Genomic DNA, 16,075 nt, shown 5'->3' with positions numbered 1-16,075 from the left:
CTTTAAACTTTTTGCCCCACCTCTCTCCCTTTATTTACCATCTCCATGTCCATTGAATATGAAATAAACACAAAGCAATTTCCAAAACTTATGTGCCACAGTGCTGGGCAGAACAAGTTAAAATGAAAATAAAGGACATGAATACTTGTCCAAGGCATTCAAAGCAATACATAAAATATTTGAACATGCTTTACCATGGAACATAGTCTTCTATCTAAATGTAATCAAAAACAGGGAGAAATACTCTCTTTTCAATGACCAATTTTAGAGTATTTATCCTAAATGTGCACATATACACTTAGTATATGTGTGCACATTTACACTTACTATATATATGTGCACATATACACTTAGTATATATGTGCACATACACACTTAGTATATATGTGCACATATACACTTAGTATATATGTGCACATATACACTTAGTATATATGTGCACATATAGTATAATCTTCTATAAGTAGAATTAATATAATGATATAATTGTGAGAATCAAACCTACACTGAGAAAGGGAGAGTATAAAGTGTAAAATGAATCCCAGTTGCATGTAACCTCTCATTTTGTTTGCTCAATCATCGTTCTTCCTGTGGCTTCCTTTAGGGGGCTCCATTGCTGTTCATCTGCCTCCATCTCACACTTCTCCATAACTCAACAAACTCTTTTTGTTTCCTTAATGGATTGTGATTTTGCTCTTTTTCTGCTCCAGTCTCCACTTAATCCCTCTAGTTAATCCACCATCTCTCCTCTGTGCATGTCCAAAATATCTCCTTCCTTTGATTTTTGTCAGACCCAATTTCTTCTCACCACATCATTGTAAGTCTTCTATCTCAAATCAACCCTAACACTCAATCTTTTCTGTACCTCTTCTTTGCTCAGAGTCCAGGAACTTAAATCATTCTCTTACATTTTCAAAACTTGTCAGTAGTAATGTAGCCTGTTAAAAACCAGCTTGTGCTACATTTTGCTTTGTCCAGAGAATCTGGGCTTTCGGCTGTTGAGAAACGATTGCTTTCTGGAGGTTGGACTGTGGTGAGGTTTAAAATTTTACTGAATTGCTAATGTTTGCCCATGACGTACACAGTAGAATTTAATTAGTTGACCTTACTTAAGAAAATTATGCAAACTCATTACCTCAAAAACCTCTAATCTCATCTAATTTCATCTCATATCTGGAGTCGGGTTGTGAAGTAGCAACCTAAGTAAGGAGGACCAGACTTCCCTCTCCCCAGTCATTTGTTTCAGCTCCTACAGGGGAATCCCAAGGCATTTCCAGGCCAGCAAAGACATTACATGTAACATTACAAGTTACATGAGAATAAGGCTCCAGACTTTTCCATAGTAAATCACATTCTTAAGTTGAAGTGTTACAGTTTTGTAAAGTGTTCAATATTTCCCACTGAAATGTAGTGAGGGGAGAAGTAGAAAAGACATGTCCTAAGTTTTTAAGATGAAGATTAACAAACGCACACAAGAAAAGAAAAGAAAAATGTGTTTGACCTTTAGAGTTCTTAAAGCTTAACATTATTTTAGTTCCACTAATCTAAATTGATCCTAATTTCTCTACTTTATAACTATGTAAAAACTCACATGGCTTACTAAGGCCATAAATGTACTTTTGACATTTATTTTATATTTCTATTGCTCAAATCTGAAATCTCCAGAGAGGTTTCTGTGAGGTCAGATTTTACATCTGCTTCTGAAAATACCAAATAAACAAATTAAATCCATGGAGACAAAAGCCTGACTTGTTAGCGCTTGTGTTAGAGATTGAACATCTGACAGACAGGATGTTCAGCCAGTCATAAGACTGAGCTGAGAACAGGTTTGACAGCGACAGCAGGGCAAACGTTAAACTCTGTCACAATGTGTGGTGTAGAAACCCTACTTCCTCTTTTTGTGTCACATGATGTCAGAAAATATCCTTCAGGTTTTGTCAGCTGAGTAAAACCCTAATTACAGAAAATGCGACATGTAGCCTTTTAGGGTTGATACAGATAATACTAACACTACTGCTACTGTTACTGGAACTACATTTGTTAAACGGTTCAACTGTTACAGAGACACTGCTGAGAGAACTGCAGCTGCTGCCCAGTACTAGCTACATTTCTTTAAATAACTTGCTGCCACACTGACAACCTGCAGGATTGGTACCACAATCTCATGCAGAATCCTCCCTGTAAGCAACCACAGCCATCATCAGCATTGTACGAGTCAAACTTTACTACTTGAGTTACGGATGAGCTGCATTACTTCAATAAATATTCCACCATAACAAATATTTTGTGATTTAGGTTAATAAATGGATAGTGATAGTCATAGCTTGGATTATGTCTCACAGTCTTACACATAAGCACAAAATTATTTATGCCCATGATTTGGATCTGAAGTATTCTATTTATTTTCTAATGTACAGGATTAATTTGTATTTGATGCCTGAGAATATACCATAGCAAGTTTCCTGGATGGTCATTTTTTTTCCTTTGGTCTCATGATAGTGTTCATTTATCCTTCTGAACACAAGATATTCTTGACTGTTAATTAGCTATAATAACTGCCTTCAACCACCCATAAGGTAATAATTTGAAAAACAGCGTCCATAAATAATACTTAGCAGCATAAACTGACTTCTGACCTCAAGATTTGACTTTTAACCTCTCATTCTTCAAAATTGATCACACTCTAGTTCTGACGCAACAAAAATTCATCATTAGCGTGGCTGACTCTTAACTTAAGACTTCGACCATAAAGGAGCAGAGTTTTAACACTAACACACCCTTCCTCAAGGTGAAAGTGTGTGTTGCTGCTTGATATTTTTGATTAGCACAACAGGGAAACCATGTGAGGAGACCAGAGGAACCTTCTGGATTATTCAGTCCACTTTCATTTCATTATAAGCTTCTCCTCCTGCTTTTTCTGCTCTCACTCTGGTTTCGATTCTTCAATATAGCTGTCGGTTGAAGAGCTTTGGATGTTTCTCAAACTTCAGAATGAGGTAAGGTACTTCCTTTTCTGCACTGTCAAGATAAAAGCCCCTCAATATAATACACTTCTGCCATATAACACCTTGATGTAATATGTACAGACCCGTTCGATAAATGAAAATATTATTGACACCTGCTTTGCACTTCCAACATTTATTTAATGACTTTAGTCCTTGGTGAAACATAAATTACCCCTTAGAGCTAATAAAAACATAACATTTAAAATTACAATATTACATCACAGTAATATGCAAATTTTTACTCTTTTTTTAGATATCTTTATAAGAGAAACTTGATAGAGGTAATAAAAAATGTCTTACATTCTAAAATAACCCAGAACTTCATGGATTTTAATGATATTTTTGCGTTTTTTTATTCGTCTGCAAAACAACAGCTGTAAACTCAGCTCATTGCTGAGTGTCTACAATGAGAGAAACAAAAGGAAAGTTCTGTAGTTTGGTATAACACTTTAAATTTTAATGAGGGCACAGGACCCTAACTTCAGTTTCTTAAAACCTGAAGAATAATTTAAGTTTGTATTTCTTATAGAGATTTAATCTTGAAGAGCATTTTACCTGGTTAAAATGTGTGCAAGATGATATTTTACAAGTTTTAAAAAACTCATGCATAAAAATTTGCAATATTAGAAATCATTCTAGCACCTTCTAGTAAATTTGCATATTTCATTGTTTATTAGCTGGACATTGACGTTTGGTGATAATGGAGTGAGTTGGGCAGTTGAAGTGGAGCTATGCAGTTTTTAGCTGATTCATATGATTCTCTTCCTCTTTATTGTTTTTTGGGGGATAATTTACATCTGTATCTTTTCTAGTCTGAAGTAAAATAGCCGAACCTAATCAAGAGGATCTAGTCTATTTTATTTGCCATCAAATGGATTGAAAGAAGAAACTTGGAGAGTGTCAGGCTCATGGTTTCACCAGCAGTCTCTGCCATGCTCTCTTTCCTCAATCTCTATTATTTACAGTCAGGAACTTCATGTCATGTTTTGTTGCCCCAAACCTGCTCAGAATGAGGGAGGGGGAACAAAGTTAAGACTCAGACTGCTCTTTACCAAAAGACCTTTCATAGTTTACTTACACTCACTGGACTGCATTGTAACTAAAATGGAATTGATCTCTTTCTAACTGACAGGAGCTAAAGACACCATTCTACATTTGAAATACTGATAGGCTCTGTTTAGTATGGCTAAGTTAGGTATTCTAATCCACTGTTCAGTTGCTGCATTGTTGAAAGATGGGATAATTGGTGGAGTGGCTCAGAATGCTTTGTATGCGTTCATCAATTAAATTTGACTATAACGAGCTTTACAGATTTAAGGTAAGTGTATTGTTTTAAAATAAGTATAAAATTTGTCAGTTTTTACACATGTGGACAAAATTGTTGGTACCCCTTTGAAAATCAGACTGAGAATCAGCTGCATTGCGAATACAAACAAGGAATTTGATTTGAGTTTCCATCATTTGCAGCGTAATGAAGGTACAGTGACAAAGAGCAAACTATAACTACAGCAAAACACTTAGGAAGTAAAGTTGAGACCAGTATTTGGAAGAGAATGTGAGTGTGTGACTGAAAAACACACAAAAGTCACTGACGTAACTTGAAACTAACAAAAATCTACTAAAAGGTGACCAGTGAATATTTTAACTCCACCTGCTTTGCACTTCCAACCTTAATTTTGAGAAGTTTTATTCCAATAGGCAACAAAGCTATTAAACAGCTCACATTAACAGGTGTTGCTTTTATTTTGGAGCATGCTGTTTGTGCTTCCTGTGCTGTTGCACTGCCTTGACTCAGGCATTTATTTATGGAAAGACGTGCGTCACACTTCTTGCATATCAGGCTGGTGTGAAGAACAGTGAACAAGGCTGTCAGTCAAGACCTGTCACCATGCAGAAAGTTTCTGTGTTGATCCTTGTTGCCTGCTGTGCTCTCACAGGTAAGGAGAAACTTCTGGGGCCAGAAAAGAGTAAAACTATCAAAAACAAATTTGAAGAGTTAGTAGAAAGTTGGTGGAGTGGTATAAAAGTGAAACCAGAATATTCTGCTACTGTATTGAATATGTGACATACTGTGTGATTCTATAGAGCACCGCTGTATGGCAGAGTTTGATGTGTTTGCTATTAGAACTTTTGTCTGGGATGATAGCAGACCACACTGTGACTTCCTGGATTGTTTAAAACTCTGAGCTCTGCAGTCTTTCGGTTAGAGTCACAGCTCTGAGTCACATGACTGCTGGGTGATGAATGATGTTTGTTTCTGCATAAATGTTTTCATTTTGCTGAAGTTGTAGGAATGAAATAAAGAACAGCGTGGCAATTCCATGTTAAATGTAAAATAATCCACATAGTTCAGGCTCATGAAACATAAGTGAAGTGATCTTCTAGAAAGAAATTAACATTTTTCATCTTGGTGTGTTATTCAGAGCTAGTTTCTATTTACTTTTCTGCTATGCTTAGAGTTTGTGTCTGCCTCACAGGAAAGTGGCAACATGAACTTGAGCACTTCAGCTACCATAGATAGACCGATCATATGCTTTAAAAAACATTGTCATAAATCTACTTGTCACATAGTTAATACATTCATTATCTTGAATAAATACAGGAAATTCTGTTGCTGATATAAACAAAACCAAAGCACATTGTTTATTCTTTTCATCTTGTTAGATTAAAACTTTTTAATCCTACAGTCTAAAATAAATGATGTGTCCCTTCACTGTCGGCTATCAACATCAGACATCAGGCAGATACTTTGTGAAAATGGAAAAGAAAACCTGTATGATAAAGTTATTTAACTGAATATAACAGATATTTATGGGCTCAAACCACAACTTAAACCACAACCTATAACCCCACGACTCCAAAACCCACAACAACTCCAAAGATGGCATCATCATCATGGCACCCTATGATGGCACCCTAGGCCATCCTAAGGTGTGCATAGGCAATTTATGGTCAAAATAATTTCTACATTAGCTAAATGTTTGTCACTTCAGAATTTATGCTTCAGCAAGTTAAGCTTTAATGTGAGATAAATTTTCTTATGTCTTTTTTCTTAAAGCACTGTCATTGGCCAATGACACAAATGGATCCAAACTACCTTCCACCATGAGTTCTGCAGAGGCATTTGATACAACCAATAAGACCACGACTCCAAAACCCACAACCCATAACACCACGACTCCAAAACCCACAACCCATAACACCACGACTCCAAAACCCACAACCCATAAAACCACAACTCCAAAACCCACAACCCATAACACCACGACTCCAAAACCCACAACCCATAAAACCACGACTCCAAAACCCACAACCCATAACACCACGACTCCAAAACCTACAACCCATAAAACCACAACTCCAAAACCCACGACCCATAACACCACAACTCCTAAAACCACCCCGACAGCACCACCTCAACCTACTCCAGCTACCAATCTGACTGTAGGAAACTACAGTTTGAAGACAGACAAAGGAGTGGTTTGCCTAAAGGCTCAGATGGCACTAAAGATCAAACTTTCAACACAGAAGGTTTGTTTCATCAATCATTACTAACAAAGATTGCTTAAAGTCTTCTTAATTAATTTCAGTCTTCAAAATCAAAAAAGGAAATTTTGTACCATTTTCATCTTTCTCAGGTCAATGGAACCTTCATTATCCAACCAAAGAAAACTAATACATCTGGTGAATGCAAGGAAACCAAAGCCAACCTGACCCTTTCCTTTCAAGAGGGCTTCATCACCTTCCTCTTCAATAAGGTACTTAATGTTCACACTTTCCTTTCTATGTCTCATTAAGTCATTAGACTCTGTTAAGACATCCCTTTTCTTTTGATCTTTAGGCTCCACTTCCAGCTTTAGGATCATATTAGGACTGTTAGGGTAAAATGGAAATGTTTGTGAACTGTAGGACTGTAGGAGTAATGAGTGTACTTTTCATATTTAAATTTTTTTTATCATGTGATAAAAAGGTTGGATTTGGTTCTGAAACCAGTCTGTTTCTGAGAGAACCGACCTTCCCCACTATGCAGGTGTATATTGTAGCTTGACTACAAAAGTTTATCTATTTAAATAACTGATGATGACAAACCAACTTTTTAACAGATTGTTTCATAGAAACTCAATTTAGAGACAACAGAATCTCTGGGATTCACTCAGTGGTTTAAATGATCCAGTCTGAATAAAGGTTGATAGGCATTTGCTCATGTGTCATTGGGAAATTAATTGCTTTAAAAAGGTTACACTGATTTTGTTCCATCCAATGAAAAAAGGCTAAATTGTTCGTGCTATTTGTGTTTCCCAGATAAAGGATTATGATCTAAATGTAAGGCTTTCATTTTTCCTCCATTTTCTGTTGTGAGAAGCTTGGTTGGGTTCCAAACAAGCAAAAAGCAACAATAGGGATAATACTACTGGGCGAACCCACTGTGCTTGAGAAGAAAAACAAGTTTCTGACTGCTTTAGTGCTGGAGTTTGGTTGAAACAAACTGGAGTCAAATAAATATCAATTCAGTAAAATAAAATTTAGTCAAGCAAATGAAATCGCAAACTCATGAAAGAAAAAATTTCAGAGGTAACAGGTCAGTTTATGAGGAAGTCAACTTGACTTCTACAAACAGGAACTATCTGTGGAGCAGTTGACTTTATCATAAGCTAACATCAAAAGGGCTACAGGTTCATTTTATGACTTTAGTTGACCTGATATAGTGTTCTTGAAACTCATGGTTCTACAGATAAAAGATTGTTTGGTGAGAATACTGTTAGGGAAAACTGAGGATTAATATGAGAGAGATGTGTAATGGTAAATGGGTTGTACTTGTTTAGCGCTTTGTCAAGTCCAGAGAACCCCCTGACTGCTTCCCAATACATTCAATACATTCACACACACTGATAGTGGCAAGCTAGGATAGTTGCCACAGCTGTGGCTACCTGATCTGTCAACACAGATTAGATAAAGTTTTTCCTTTCTTTTTTAGGAAAATGGAGAATTGTTTTTAGATAGCTCCTGGAGACTATTGGTCATCCTTTTCTACCAATGTGAACATTTCCTGTTCAAATTGTTGTCTAATAATCCCTAAAGCATGAAGCAAATTTATACATATAAAGGTTTCATATGAACAGACTAGAATAAGGGTTTGACAGAATGAACATGGTTTTGGAAGATTCTGCCTTTGATCAAGATTTAATCAAGCTTTGACTAAAGATATAATGAACTAGAGCAAATCAATATTTCAGTAAGAATCATTTAAGGCAGCGAAATAGCCATTTAGTACAGCTATACTGCTCATTTCAGCCTCCTACTAAGCAATGCCAGTAAAAGTTTGGCTTCAGTCGCTAAAATGATCTCAAGACTGTTTATATTTATTTGGTAATGGATATTAATTTTATTAATCTCAATTATTGACTTTCAACCCATGAATACTGTCTGGTTTTTATACAGGAGCTTGCAACAGAAACAAAACCAAGCTGTTGCAGCCAATGCGAGCAAAACAGAATATTGGCCTAAATTGGGGGTGTGCAACCCGCAGCACTACACCCACAATGTGTGTCTTAATTACTTTTCATGAAATTTTCTATTAAATGTGAACAATCAGTAAAAAAAAAAGAAAAAAAGATTTATTTATTTATGTAAAATCTTTGTGATTTTCTTGATTTTAAAACCTTATAATAAAAATATAACCATCATTATTTTATTTAAATATCTAAGCAAATGTCATGTAGTTAAAATGTTAAAAATAAGCTGTTAGTTTTGAAGGGTTGTGTTGCCTTTGTAGGTCTAGTCATATTTTGCTTTGCTGTACCCAAAGCAAAAATGGCTGCTCTTGTTGTAATGCTCTCTGACCCCCAGTCTAAACACACAGACAGAATGGTGTGATGACAAACCTCGCTCTGTGGGTAAAACGTGAACCACAGTTACCCGGACAACGGGCATGTCACTCTGCAGAGCTGTGGAAAGGGAAGATTGAGTTCTAGTCAGTTCCAGAACCTGAGCAACTTCACCAGAACCTATCTTTATCCTGGGGCGCTGGGTAAAACACAAGAGCTTAAAATCCCAGCTTCTAATATTTTTACTTTTTATCTCTGTATGAGAGAGAGAGCAAATATAAAATTCTGCATACATTTTTGAAAAATTATGTAAAGTTGCAATCCTGGACAGTAGATCAGATTTTATTTTAATTTCAAAAATGTTTGTTTGTCTTTAAATAGCATCTTCAGTTAGCCTCTGGATTTTGTGAATACAAAAAAAAACAAGAAAAAGTTCCTGGTTCAGGACCTGGAAGAAGCACCATCCTTCTGTCTGCTGCTATCACTGAGAACTTTTTTAAAAACAAAGTATTCTGTTTGGTTGATCAAGTTGTTGGGAATTCTTTTTATTTTGTCTGAACTGTCAAACCTAAAGATCTGAATCCCACCATATCTCAACAACTGTCAAACCTAAAGTTTAGACAGTTGTTGAGATATGATGGGATTCAGATCCAGCAACATCCAGAATCAGTTCTTTGCTCTATTTTCTGATGTAAGCTTTACTGCCAGGCCCAGAGTCAGTAAACAATGATGCACATGGGTAACATTCGGATTTGTGGCGTTCCTGAACATACAAACAAAATTTCGGTGAAATCTTTTGCTATCAGTCCAAATGAATAATGAGCTGTGTAATTCTCTTTTGTTTCCCCAGAGTGTTGCTAAAAACATCGCCTATCTTAATGCTGTGTCTTTCAGTCTGTCCTACCCCTTGACAAAGTCAGGTGAGTTGAAGACACTCTGTCATGCTGATTAGACTTTGGGCTTTTTGTATTTGTTCACTGTGTTCTCAACAGGATTTAAAAACAATATTCAGCTTTCTTTCTGGTTTGTGTTTGTCTTTGTGGCTTAATTTAGACTTTCTGTTATTTGTCTAAGAAGCATGTGATGCCAGTGACTCTCGACCTTTTTTCAGTCCATTGTAGTCCAACAAGTTTGCTTTAAAATGTTATGTTATCTCTGATCAGCGCCTGAGAATTTCCTTGTCATGATGTTTCAGGAACTCAGAAATATAGTGCCAAGAACGACTCAGTGCATCTATTTGCTGCAAAGATCGGACACTCCTACTCCTGCAAGGATGAATCTGTCTTCATGGGAAACGGATTGAGCCTAGAAGTCTCTAGCGACAGACTGCAAGCCTTCAATGTCACTAAGAATGAGTTTGGCCGTCGTAAGTGTCAACAAAAATCCAAGCAATGAGATTTATGTGATTCACTTCCTTCTATTAGAATAAATAATGCTAATTGTAAACAGTTTAACCTCTGATGTCTGGAAACCCTTCATTGTGTTAAATAATATTTCAAAGTATGTAAAAGTGAAGCCAGGCCAGTACCAAGTGGGCTTTGCTTCTTCTCTGACGGTCTCATGATATACAACACTTTGGTCAAAATGCTGCAGTTCAGGAAAAGCAAGTTTAACAAGTCAGTCTTTAAGCCTTCTACTTGTCGTTTGCATGAGTTGAACTTAACTCAATGTGTGCCAGCAGGGACTGAAAGAGCACAAGTTTTAAATAGATTCTTCTCTTTTTAAAAGGGATTTTATTGAACATTTGGAGCAGTCAGTGTCTTACCTGTGGAAAGAAACTTTGTGATTTTCTTTATTTTGGATGAAGTCACATGGCAGCAGATCAAGATCAAAACTGCTTTCTGCCAAAACAGCTTCAGCCCTCAAAAGCCACAGCAGATTATATGAACAATATTATAGGGATATTTCTCTCCAATACGTTTCCTCTCATGGTTACTCTGGTCTTTTTTGTTTTTTACAGGCCATTGTTGTAAACAATTGTCCAATATCCACACACCTTTATGTCAGTGTACATCTACTGGAACTGTCAGAGCAGTAGAAAACATGATTAGTATGAATCAACATTTTGAGTTTAGATGCTTTATGTTGCATCTAAACTCAGATGCAACATAAAGCATTAGTTGCACCGGAGCTGTTTAGTTCAGTTTAATTAGAATACAGATTGTTTGCCTAGAAAGTCCAGTTTATTTGGGTCGGTGGAAATGCGTGATCAGACTCAGAAATGTAAACTCTGGTCCACATAGAAATATCAAATTAATAGTTGGATGCCAAGTGGACCAGAAACCGCCCCAAACAGGAAGCAAACTATACCAAAGAGGATTCTGGGTAAAAACAACCAAACAGCCATGTAAGCCTTGTACTAGCTTGAGAAGTAGCTTGTGGTCTTTTGTTAAAGAGAAAAGAGAAATTCTACAAACTCAAAAATCTGACACCACTCCATTTTTGGTGTGAAGAATGAAGTTGTGTTCAGGATCTTCTTCAGAGGTTTTCATGTCACTTCCTTCAGTGGCTCTTGGCTTAATGCCACCACAGGTGAGGAGGTGAACAGGTTGGCTGAGTGTTGATGGTAACTGCTCTTAGCCTCTCCACAGAGCTTGTTTTTATTAGCAACTGGGTTGCCAAAAAAATCTTCTGACTGCATGTTAAGTTTAGAAGGATCTTACATGTTAATATTCACCCACACATTGAACCATTGTTTAAATGGGACAATCAGATTACATTGGGTTTTTGATGTTAATGTTAATGCACTTATATAAAATCACTGAGTTTTTGTGCTTTTTGTGTGTCGCCCAGCTGACCCCTGCCCAGCGGACCAGCCTGACTACCGCGTTGCCATTGCAGTGGGAGTGACTCTGCTGGTGCTCATTGTCATTGTGCTGATTGTCTACCTGCTGGGCCGCAGAAAGAGGACAGCTGGCTACCAGTCACTCTGAGGATGGAGCGGCCGTAGGTCTAAAACAAGTGACCTTCTGAATAAGGGATTGTGGGTAAAGGGGCAATTCCGCTGAGCCACCTCCCATCACATTTTACTAAGCCTATTTGTTGCTGCTTTTCTGATGTGTTACTATTGATAACATTTGAACCAGAGATATACAATACAACCTTAAACACACAGGTCAAAAATAACTCATGCAGTTAATTGTACACTCTTCAATGAATCCATACAGATAACTTTAGTAAGTTTTTACATACAACCTCATAAAGTTACGGAAGTTTGAGCCCAAATTTCATCAAATTGAAAATGTACAACACTAAATTCTCTTTAAACTGACACTGTCATGAAAACTGATTGAAAAGTCAAAGTTAAAAACTCCAATGATCATTCTTGTTTTGCCGAAAAACAGATCAATAAGGGATTCATTAAATGTAACATTAACACTCTTTTTTCACTGTCCTTTGCATTATACCTTTAATGTTCAGTGGAACTTATTAGACTTTAAGCCAAAATTTGCAACCAGATTTAATGAGCATATTCCTGATTAACTGTCTCCTTAAATCTGTAGATTTTTTTAAAGGTAACTTCCTGTTTGTAATCATTGGGCATTCAGAACATAAGTGAGTTGATTTCCACTTGTGAAATAATCACTGACATAAAGGGGAAAATTGAAAGGGATTATTTTGACGTTGATTGCACTGATTGCTATTTACTTGTCTTCCATGGACTGCACATTGTACTGTCCTTTCATTTAAATGTTGTGTCTAATCTTAAAGAGCATTACCTGATGTATAACCTTATCTTTGTTTTAAAATTGTAACTTGTAATTGGAAATAAAATATTTTTTAGGATGGCTTGAAGTTAGTGAATGAGACTACACTCACGATTTTACAAGTAGTAAGAAATTAAGATGTTCACATGAAAGCTGTGATTCCAAGCTTTCTAACTTCTGGTTCTGGTTCCAGTGCTTGCTGCACAATCTTCTAACAGTTTTCAACATATTTTCTTTGTCAGTCACAAATGAATGTGCTGGGAATTTGCCTTGATTATCTAAGAAATGCTTTCCTGCTCACCTCTGGGGCTGCTGCCCCCTCCACTTCTGGGTCAAAGCAGGGCAGGAAGTGTTGGACTGTTGAAGCCTGAGCCAGTCTGAATCCAATCAAACGCTTTCATACAGTCAGACATGTCATTTTATAAACTTCACATCCATTTTTTGTATCTAGAATAAGTGTTTAATTTGTATGTGATTTTTATTTGGTTGTGTGTTTACCCCAGAATGCCATTTAATGCATATTTGGTCTAGTTTTTAGTTCAATTTGTTTTTGGCTTTAGAAACAGTGACATTTTGCTCTGATGAAAGTTTTTCATATAGACACATCGTGTTTTGCTCCAAATTATTAATCACAACAGAAAATGAATTCCTAATATTCTGACGTAAGTTAGAATATAAGGAATATTATCTCTGTCAGCTGATGTATCATTGCCTTTCTACTGTTGTTGGATCAAATAAAGAAGATTCTAAGTGCAATTCTAATTTACCAACAAGCTCTGAAGGGAATTTCTTCCAAGGGACCATTCCAATTTTCATTCATTTAAAAAGGGAACAATCAAACAATTTTTTAAAAAAGCATTTAGAATTAATCAAATTTAGAATTATCAAATGCTTTCTGAATTTTTCTTGTGGGATTCAAGAAAGTGTCATGTGTTGAACGCAGAAAGTCCCTTGGAGGCTCTTCTAAAATCTGTTATTAAACTAAGCCATGCTGATTCAACTTCACTGAGAATATTTGAATTGTTACATAAAATAGAAATCTTGCATGCTGTGATTTGGGAAAATGTACGTTCTTCTTGTAAACATCTTGATATTGCACTGTTAATGCCCTGAAGTTAATGCAATGTCATGCAGTTATGTGTACAGATCCCCACTTGATTTGTAGTATAATGTCAGCAAAACAGTGACATGTTTGGATTGATCGTGTGTTTGTTGCATATGAACTGCATATCGGTTGCTGGCTTCCTTTGCTAATAAAAACAAATATTTCTAAAGAGTGTTTGTGTTTATTATGAGACATTCAGATGTAAAATGATGCGTGTAATAATGGATCAATGTTTGGTCAGTTTATAGGATCAAACTCTGCTTGATTAGATTTTGCGATTGTTCTTTTGCATGGTTTAAAGAAATAAGGCAAGACACTTATGGGATAATGGGTTGGCTTGGAGAATAAGTGAAGATTGATGGACCCTGGGAGGAATGGGACAAACTGAGGAGCTTAAATATTGAGGGAGAAGTGGAAGTGACAATGAAACCAAAGTCGATGAGAAGGGAAGGCAGGAGTCTGAAAACTAACAGGGGGAATCAGGAGATAGGACACTGCTGAGGAGGGGAGCAAGTGTCAGGTTGAGGAAAAGGACAAAGATAAAGCAACAAAAACTGAAGGGAGAAAGGCCTGAAACCAATATAAACCATAAACAGAAAAAGACGTGAATACAAGGGAAAATGAGAATAAATGAGATAAATATGAGATAAACTAAAAGGGCAAATCTAAGCAAATTAACCAGAAATGATAAAAAAACAGAAACATAAATGAAAACTAGAATTCTAGCATCTAAGGATCAGACCATAATTGTATTCCTGAGTTATTTTTTACGTTAAAATAATCAAAACATTATTGACTGCTGGTTCTGCAGAGCATTGCTGACTAAGCTGTCCTTTCAAAGTAAGGTGAGGTTGGAAAGGAGAAGTGTCTCTGACTGACGTAAAAAATACTTTCAGTTCCTGATGTAGCAGATGTCGAATGAAGTCTTCTTCAAGCCAAACTGTTTGGTTTTTGTTAATATTTTAACTCTCTTTAAAGATACATACATGTTTATATAAATCATAAAAAATGTAAAGAATGATGTTTAATCAGTTTTCAAGGAAAAATAACCAAATGTACAAAATTGCCAAGTCAGCTACCATGGCCTTGTTAGACCCAAAGCCCTCCCTTGCTGTCAAATTTAACCCTGTGTGCTTTGGTTATTCAGCTATGCTGAAAGGCCTTGCAGTTGACCAGCCCCAAATATTCTACAATCATAAGAAGGTAATTAATTCCAAACAAGCTATTCTAAGGATTTTGGCCCTATAAAATTAGAAGGAGAGTTGAAATCTCAGAGCATGCTCTTTAATAATGACTCTGTCATGAACCAGAAAACATGTTATAAACTGAAGGACACTTATCAAACTAAAACTCTCAGATGCAAGGATTTGTGACTATAAAAAGATTTATTAAAAGTAAAAAGCAACTACAGGATAAAATTTTCAAAGCAAACTCCATCCATTAAAACAGAAGTCTCCCATTCGTGATCTATTTGTGTCTTGTGTCTTGAGATGATATTTGTTTCGATATATTGAACTGAACTGAAATACCTTCTTTGCTAACATTTTAGGAAAGTGTGTGTTAGCAGACGTTGTCTAGGGAACAGGGAGGAACAGATGCAGCTGTCTTATGGAGATCTACAGGCTGTTACCAATAAGAAGATCAGGGACAGCAGGGCCAACAATGCTAATAAGATGAAGGACGCCATAAAATCAAGCTGGACTTCCTTTACACGTCAACAGAACCACAGATTACAGCAGAACCCTCAGCCAGAACTGAATGCATATGGATCATACACATACTGTTGAGAAGGCCTGTTTTTCTAGATTACAATTTTTTCATTCGTCCACTATTATATTCCAATTCTGGAGACAGTAAATTTGACAGGATTACCTATATTCTACAAAAGTTACAGGAGTAGATTTAGGAGAAATAGCTTTGCTGCTTCATTTTTTTCTCTTTTACCGACAGCAACATTATTTTAAAGTAACACAACGTCTTGGCTATTCTGCCTCTGCTTCCTTCACTAAGTGAAGAAGAAGAAACATGTTTTGTTCAAATATAAATAGAAAAGTGACAGAAGATTTTGGTTTGTGAAAAATATCTATTATTTGTTTTTCTGCCTGTTTTAATTTTGTCTTTTAAAATACCAGAATCAGCACATAATTTTACATTTGACATTTTAATATATAATTTTTAGAAACATAAATCAGACATTCTAATTATTATACATTATAATCAAAACGTCTCATCTTCTGCGACTTTTTATTGGCAGTATTGAAGTAAGTACGTTACTAGAATACGTTTTGCTCTCTGCTTTATCCACCTGGTTGAACCATTGTTGACTTCTTTATCTCAGCCGATGTCCTTCTTTAGGATGGAACCACAGCTGAACAATGCCAGATCAGATGAAGCTTCTATGGAGAGAAAAAATCTTAGAGAAAACATAAACAG

At 36.2% G+C, this 16,075-nt stretch overlaps 1 protein-coding gene across 1 annotated transcript; it reads left to right on the top strand.

The window, feature by feature from the left end:
• The first annotated feature begins 4,830 nt into the window (after positions 1-4,830).
• Positions 4,831-13,811, top strand: cd68 (CD68 molecule). Its single transcript, XM_055058447.1, has 6 exons — positions 4,831-4,942; positions 6,064-6,536; positions 6,644-6,763; positions 9,681-9,750; positions 10,026-10,196; positions 11,624-13,811. The coding sequence occupies exons 1-6, from the start codon at positions 4,894-4,896 to the stop codon at positions 11,761-11,763; spliced, it is 1,023 nt and encodes a 340-aa protein (XP_054914422.1). The 5' UTR covers positions 4,831-4,893; the 3' UTR covers positions 11,764-13,811.
• The last annotated feature ends 2,264 nt before the right edge of the window (positions 13,812-16,075 follow it).

This window comes from Poeciliopsis prolifica, unplaced genomic scaffold (assembly GCF_027474105.1).
Source record: "Poeciliopsis prolifica strain line A6 unplaced genomic scaffold, Auburn_PproV2 SCAFFOLD051, whole genome shotgun sequence".
NCBI classification, from domain to species: domain Eukaryota; kingdom Metazoa; phylum Chordata; class Actinopteri; order Cyprinodontiformes; family Poeciliidae; genus Poeciliopsis; species Poeciliopsis prolifica.
Note: the sequence above shows the minus strand (reverse complement) of the source record. Positions and strands in the feature narration are given on the sequence as shown.

What these genes read in the sequence shown, in the direction of transcription:
- cd68 (XM_055058447.1), top strand. Translation starts at nt 4,894, where the DNA reads ATGCAGAAAGTTTCTGTGTTGATCCTTGTTGCCTGCTGTGCTCTCACA. An exon ending in TGCCTGCTGTGCTCTCACAG is followed by an intron (nt 4,943 to 6,063) that starts GTAAGGAGAAAC and finishes TTTTTCTTAAAG; the next exon opens with CACTGTCATTGGCCAATGAC. An exon ending in TAAGAATGAGTTTGGCCGTC is followed by an intron (nt 10,197 to 11,623) that starts GTAAGTGTCAAC and finishes TGTGTCGCCCAG; the next exon opens with CTGACCCCTGCCCAGCGGAC.